This window comes from Sinocyclocheilus anshuiensis, unplaced genomic scaffold, assembly GCF_001515605.1.
Source record: "Sinocyclocheilus anshuiensis isolate Anshui unplaced genomic scaffold, SAMN03320099.WGS_v1.1 scaffold2010, whole genome shotgun sequence".
Lineage (NCBI taxonomy): Eukaryota > Metazoa > Chordata > Actinopteri > Cypriniformes > Cyprinidae > Sinocyclocheilus > Sinocyclocheilus anshuiensis.
Window position 1 is genome coordinate 141,005 of NW_015544331.1, and position 7,500 is coordinate 148,504.

General features: G+C 36.1%; 2 protein-coding genes across 2 annotated transcripts in view; both read right to left on the reverse strand.

Annotated features, from left to right (window-relative positions):
- lpcat4 (lysophosphatidylcholine acyltransferase 4) overlaps positions 1 to 586 on the reverse strand; it is a 17,261-nt gene extending 16,675 nt beyond the window's left edge. The window contains exon 1 of the mRNA XM_016499070.1: positions 299 to 586. Coding sequence (XP_016354556.1) covers positions 299 to 370 — 72 coding nt within the window. The 5' untranslated portion in view covers positions 371 to 586. The remainder of the gene's footprint in view (positions 1 to 298) is intronic.
- A 4,886-nt stretch (positions 587 to 5,472) lies between these two features.
- Positions 5,473 to 7,500, reverse strand: part of LOC107698139 (ubiquitin carboxyl-terminal hydrolase CYLD-like) — a 3,707-nt gene continuing 1,679 nt past the window's right edge. The window contains exons 5-7 of the mRNA XM_016499071.1: positions 6,542 to 6,660; positions 6,079 to 6,286; positions 5,473 to 5,825 (exon numbers count right to left, since the gene is read on the reverse strand). Coding sequence (XP_016354557.1) covers positions 5,641 to 5,825; positions 6,079 to 6,286; positions 6,542 to 6,660 — 512 coding nt within the window. The 3' untranslated portion in view covers positions 5,473 to 5,640. The remainder of the gene's footprint in view (positions 5,826 to 6,078; positions 6,287 to 6,541; positions 6,661 to 7,500) is intronic.

Here is a 7,500-nt window from a genome sequence, read left to right on the forward strand (position 1 = left end):
TTTAAGCGTTACATGTAAGCGCTACGTTTAAGCGCTACATTTAAGCGTTACATGTAAGCGCTACGTTTAAGCGCTACATTTAAGCGTTACATGTAAGGGCTACGTTTAAGCGCTACATTTAAGCGTTACACGTAAGCGCTACGTTTAAGTGTTACATTTAGCGTTTAGTTCTGTTAAATTCGTTCACTGCTGGGTTTAGTTTCAATGTAGCAACAATCTTGGGGAAACTTCGGTTACCATGGTGATGTTTGTGACGTGCGCGCAGGCGAACGCGTGAGGATGAGTGAGAGGATCTTACCCGAATCCGCTGAGCTGCTGTTACATTCACTTCATACGCGAACGGATGCGTCTTCATCATCATCATCATCATCACCTAACGCCAAATGGACGTCAGTAAACCAATAAGTCGCAGCTAGGAGTAGTGTGCAAAAGAAGTCAAAGATCCCAAACAAATGGCTGGATTAAAAGTTGAGAAGGCGGTGGTACTAAAAAAAAGCTTAAGGAGTATTTGTGTGAAACGAAGCCGAACCCATCTGATAAAACACTGAACTAGAAGCCTGAAGCTTTACGAGCTGAACCCCGCCCACTAAACGCACGTTTGGCCCCGCCCTCTTAAGCACTCAGCCGTCAATCAACAAGACCCCGCCCACTGAAACGCGCCCTGGTCTCTCACTCAGTGTTTCTTTATCACAAACTCTCCTATTAAGTACAGTATTCACTGGTTTATTATTCTTGCTGATTCTTTTACACATAAATGTACATTTTTTAGGCAAGAATCCGATTTTTCTGATAGATGATAAAACCTTAAAAAAGTAAAAAATGACAGTCTCTCTCAATGTTTATCCATGTAAAAGTTTGTTCTCTGGATTTTATTTATATTTATATATATATATAATAACAAATAAGCCTGAAGGACTTGATTAGTTGGATCAGGTGTGTTTAATTAGGCTTGAATCTAAACTCTGCAGGAATTGAGTTTGACACCTCTGCTCTAGATGGTTGATAGAGCTGGGAAACGTGATTTCAACCTGGTTAGAGCTACCAAACCAATTTAAACCAGCAACAAACCAATTTACAGACTGATTTAGCTGGTTTCTGAAAGTGCCCATGATTAGTTTAGACTGGTTTATGAGGTTTCTTCTCACAGTGAAACTCTAATTATTTTTTTATTTGGTAAAGTACTTGTATAATAAGTGGGATAATGTACAGCCACACAAATTTATATTAACTAACTATACAATAAAATACAGCCATAATATATTTCTGTATATACTTGATCTTAAATCATTTGGCATAAATAAAGATCCAAAAATCAGTCAATGTGTCTAATTGTGTGGTTTTTGCATAAATACAATAATACCACCACAAACACTTCCAAACTACAGTTAACTACAAAAATGTAGTGAATATTCATATTTTCTCTGAAAACTGTGTTCGATAAAGTTTCTTTAGGCTATAAACGACAAACTCTACTCTTGTAATGAGAATCTATATTTGTAAATGTCAAATGTACTGTACAGTCAGGGGCACCCGGAAATATAGATATTTGTCATAAAACACTGAAATCATGTGACGAGTCATTCATATTTCTGGCGTTTCTATTGAAAACCCTTTAGGAAGGGAAAGGATTTTTAGAGTATCTGTCTCCCATTAGATTTGATTTCTATGAGAAACATCTTAACTGTCCTTCTGCTGTGTTTGTCTCAGAAAGTGAAGCTTTCCTTCTCCTTCTCTCCGCTTGTGGATGATGTTTCTGTGTTTCTCTGAGAGTTCACTGACCCCAGGAGAGATGTTTGTGTGCTGAGTGCTTCCATTCCATTCTGAGTCTGCTGCTGTGCTCCAGAAAAACCCGTCTGGGCGGAGGCCCTGCTCTCCAGCATTCATCATCTGTCAGGCGCTGAGAGAGCTCACACACATCAGAGGAGCGGCTGATATCAGGCTCGACTAGTACATCCAGCTCAGTGTGCATGCGTGCGCGTGTGTGTGCATGAGTGAGTGTGCATGTGAGAGTGCGTGTGCATGAGTGAGAGTGTGTGTATGTGTGTGTGTGCACGTGTGTCTGTCTGTTTGTGTCTGTCTGTCTCTCTGTGAGTGAGTGTGTGTGTGTGTGTGTGTGTGTGATTGTGAGTGTGAGTGAGAGTGAGAGTGAGAGTGAGAGTGAGAGTGTGTGAGTGTGAGTGAGTGTGAGTGTGTGTGTGTGAGTGTGAGTGTGTGTTACTCACTGGCTGACATGGACATGAGTGCTTGGATGGGTCTCCAGGCCATCATACACACCATCATGATGGGGAAGATGGAGATGGTGTTTCCAGACATGTACATGATGAAGAGGTTCATGGGAATCTGCTTCAGCGGACCCAGCGCCACGTCCCAGCACCTCTACACACACACACTTTTCAAATTGACATTAAAATATCTGAACAATATCTAAATATCCAAAAAAAACGATATCTAAAAATAAAAACGTACAATTGTTTCAGATGTGCAATGTTTTTTCTGTATTTTCAGACGTTTTATGTTGTTTATACAATATGTTGAATTATATATATACTGTATATTATTATATATTTCCCATTCATTTCCTGACAGCCAAATAAATAAGTTATTTTTTTTTACAATTTATAGTTCTACACATTTTAAAGTTTATTTGAAGCATCCACCTGTGTTTGATGGTGTTAGTTAGCTATGATAACTGTGTTCTGTGTGAGCAGAGGAGCTCAGATCAGTTACGGTCAGCCTCCTGCACGCTGGGGTCCGGGACGGGTTTATCTGACACGAGCTCTCCGTCTTTACTCTGTCTGTCTCCGTGGTTCCTGCTGAGAGGAGCACAGAAGACAGAGCTCAGAGCTAGAGAGGTCTTCACCAGCGTCTCGGCCCATTTAAAATCAATGTGCTTTCTCCAAACAGACCGGATAAGACCCAAATTCTTTTAAACTGTCCTGGATGTGCACTAGCACGCTTGTGTTGATTGAGGAACACACACACTAACAGTCAAAAGTTTCTGAACAGTAAGATTTTTCATGTTTCTTAAAGAAGTATCTTCTGCTCACCAAGCCTGCATTTATTTGATCAGAAATACAAAAAATACAGTAAAAATTATGAAATATTATTCTAATGTAAAACAGCTGTTCTCTATGTGAATATCTGTTAAACTGTAATGTATTTCTGTGATGCGCAGCTGTATTTTCAGCATCATTACTCCAGTCTTCAGTGTCACATGATCTTCAGAAATCATTCTAATATGCTGATTTGCTGCTCAACAAACATTTCTGATTATTATCAATGTTGAAAACAGCTGAGTAGACTATTTGTTTCAGGTTTCTTTGATGAACAGAAAGTTCAGAAGAACAGCATTTATCTGAATAGAAATGTTTTGTAACATTATGAATGTCTTTATCATGACTTTTGATCAATTTAAAGCATCCTTGCTAAATAAAAATAATAATTTCTATAATTTCTTTCCCCAAAAAATTAAAATAATACTGACTCCAAGCTTTTGAATGGTAGAGTGTATAATGTTACAAAAGCATTTTATTTCAGATAAATGCTGATCTTTGGATCTTTCTATTCATTAAAGAACCCTGAAAAAATAGTCTACTCAACTGTTTTCAACATCATAATAATAATAATCAGAAATGTTTGTTGAGCAGCATATCAGCATATTATACTGATTTCTGAAGATCATGTGACACTGAAGACGAGTAATGATGCTGAAAATACAGCTAGCTGCACAGAAATACATTACAGTTTAACAGATATTCACACAGAAAACTGCTGTTTTACATTATAATATTTCACAATATTACTGCTTTTTGCTGTATCTCTGAACAAATAAATGCAGGCTTGATGAGCAGAAGAGACTTCTTTAAAACACATGAAAAACTGAAGATTAGGTAGCAGACCACACTAGCGAGTGCATGATTTATTAAATGATTTATTAGGCTATGGAGTTAATAAAATCAAGCTGTCACGTTTGTTGTTACAATCCACTGGTCACAACTGAAAGCCGAACTCAGAAATAACTTGTATTCATCAGGCATGCAGTAATATAAAGTCATAATAAATCAAACTACTGTACTGACTGCGGGGCTGTGTTTTCTTCAAACAAATAAATACGGTGTGCATGTGGGGTTTGGGTAAGAAGCGACGGTGTCACGTGCTGCTGCCGAGGCTCAGCTCCAGCCCCGCCCCTCGCGGCCAGAGCCCCGCCCCCGGTGACGTTATCGCGTCGGCTCCAGCTGAGCACGCAAGAACGAAACCTAGAAGACCAGACCTTTCACAACAGCACGCACTCCTAACCTGTCTGGAGACCGATCTGAATGTTTAAGCTTTGATTTATTGTTACACAAAGCGTCTAAATAAAGCAATAAGCCCCATGGTTTACAGTGAATTTATAACAGCTAAGGGGACGCGATGCGGAGGCTTATTGCTTTTATAAAACGGTTATTCCATATAAAACAAAATAAAACAGAGCAAATAAAGTGTAATGATATTAATAAAAACAGTATTCTTCCACCAAACAATGTAGCTCCTCAGAAACAGTTGTGGTTGCTACAAAGTGGTTGCCGAGCAACACACAAACGTAAACAAAGGTGTATGTTTGTAGAGTAATTAATAATCTTTATTTGTGACAAAACGAACAGGTAAACACGCACAGATCGGAGATTGAGCTCACCGTCCGACGCTCGTCGATCAGCCGTTAATCAGTCGATAAGAACTATTAGATGCTATCTGATCAGACCGATTCAGATTTAATGATCAAATAACATCAGCGCACAGGAAGCTGCGGCCAACGTCACTTCCGTCCCCAACACATGACGTCAGAGGCCTAAAAGAAACAGAAAGAGCAGCGCATGTTGTTCATGATTTAGCCAGAGACACTTACTTTATACCTGTGTATTTACCCGAATGTGTTGGATTGATATTGAATATCTAATATTTCAATGTATCAAATTAAAGACTCGATTCTCTCGTAAAGATGTATTTTTGTTGTATAAAAATAAGGGTTTGGAGCAAAATTTGCTGATTAATTTAATTATGTATGAGAAATACCATATGCACAAACAAAGAATGGACTGATAATAAACCCAACATTACTTTATTTAAAATTGAACTTAAGCATTACATTAAAAAAAGCAAAAAGGATGTATAGAATTTTTCAATCCTTTCCCTTATTGGTTATTAATATTAATTTCTATACGAGTATATATGCTTTTAAACGACTATTTCGGTTTAAATATTATTGAAATATTTACTGTACTGTCTTTTTAATTCATATTACTTATGCATTTATGATTTTACTAGACCAAAAACATTGTGTTATTAATTTAAAAGAAATCAAATAAGAGCAATACTTTTACATTAATATTTTTGATTATTTGCAAGTGACATCATAATAATGTTTTAGATTTTTTAAAGTTTATGATTATTTTGATGCCCATCAGAAAGAATAAAACACAACAAAACACACAAGCATACAGTTCAGTTTCTGTTTATAAAATTAAACATTTACATTTGTAAACATACATAAGCATACACTGCATTCTGTTAAAAATCTTTTAAAAAATAACTATTTACAGTCGCACCTTCCTCCTGTGCTGCACTGTGATGTTTATATATGTTTATATACAGGCAGAAGCAGTGTTATTTGTAGAGCGAGAGCTGAGGACAGTGGTACAGACACATGTAGGCGTCACACAGTAAGCGGCGGACAGGGTCTCTGAGCGACGAGGCGTCCAGACGAGAGATTTCATCCACCGACAGACTCAGATAACGGCCGACCTCCGGACACGAGCGCACCTGCGGCACGTTAAAGCCGTTCTCTCCTCCTGCACACACACAGACACACACACAGACACAGAAAACTGTTTTTCAAAGAATATGAGCATTAAAGCAAATTAAAAATAAAATAATATTATTATTAAAATAAAAAAAACAATAAAAGAATACAATTATTCAATTAATAAAAATGCTTAAAAATCAAATATGAATTGTTTTATTTAATAAATATATTTAATATAATTAAAATGAATAATACTAGATATATTTAAATATAATCTGAATTATCTAACGAAACATTACCCTCTCGGTCGGCCATGCTGTCGAAGAACAGCCAGTCCGTGGGTTGGGGTCCGTGTTTGACGAAGCTCACGTAGTGACTCGTCTCGATGCAGGTGACGGCGAACAGATCCATCAGCTGCCGGGCCCCGTGAACCGGCCCTTCCCAGCAGCCCAGGGGCCCCCGCACCTCCACCGGCCGGTGCGTCTGACGCTTCTTATGTGTGTGAACCTGAGAGAGACGACAGACATGAGAGAGAGAGTGCGTGTGTGTGTGTGTGTGTGTGTGTCTCTGTGTGTGTGCGCGTGAGTGTGTGTGTCTGAGCGTGCGTGAGCGCGTGTGCGTGAGTGTGTGTGTGCGTGTGTCTGAGCGTGCGTGTGAGTGTGCGTGTGCGTGAGTGTGTGTGTGCGTGTGAGTGCGTGAGTGTGTGTTTCTGTGTGAGTGTGAGTGTGTGAGAGTGTGTGTGTGTGCGCGAGTGTGTGTTACCTGTGTGTTACAGGTGTTGCAGTACTGTTTTAACTGTCCAGGTGTGATGTCAACATCCTCGTAACACTGCAGACACTCCCACTGCGCCACCGACTGACAGATACTGCACTGCCGCAGAGCTGCACACACACAATAATAATATTTCAAAAATCATAAATAAACAATACATTAATGAAATATGCTACATGAAGAAAAAAATAAAATATTTTACATACACATTTATACCTTTATCAAATTTATATAGTTGTTATAAAATAAATATGTGATGATAAAGAAATAAAGGTATTTGAAATAAAAAATATTAAATAAAAAAACTGCACAATAAAAGCATCAAAAAAGCATAATAAATTGTAATTGAATAAATATTACTACAAATGAATAAATAAATAATGCAAAAAAATCAATAAATGAAAATTAATAATAAATAATGAATAAATAATAAAATAAAAATATTTTCTAAATAATAAAATTAATCTGATATATAATATAAAATAAAAAATAAATTAATTTAAAAATATAAATGTTTTCTTACATATATTTACAATAAAATAAACGCTAAAATACTAAAGAACAATAAAACACTAAAGAATATCAATGAAAACAAAAATTCACTAACTGAAGGAAATATTTAATAAAAAATAAGAAAATTATTAAATAAATTATAATAAAATAAATAATGAATAATGGAACTAAATAAATAAAAATAATGGAAAATCAATGAATAAAAATGAATACAAAATTAATGAATAAACAATAAACAAATAAAAAAAAAATTAAAAATATTTTATAATAATAATGAAGAAATAAAAATATTTTAAATAAAATAAATATCCCATTATATACATTTAGTTTAAAATAAATGCAAAAAAATACAAATGAATAAAAACATTTTTTAAATTAAATGCTACAAATATTTAATCATAAATACAAATAATAAAGATTAACATGATGTAAATATG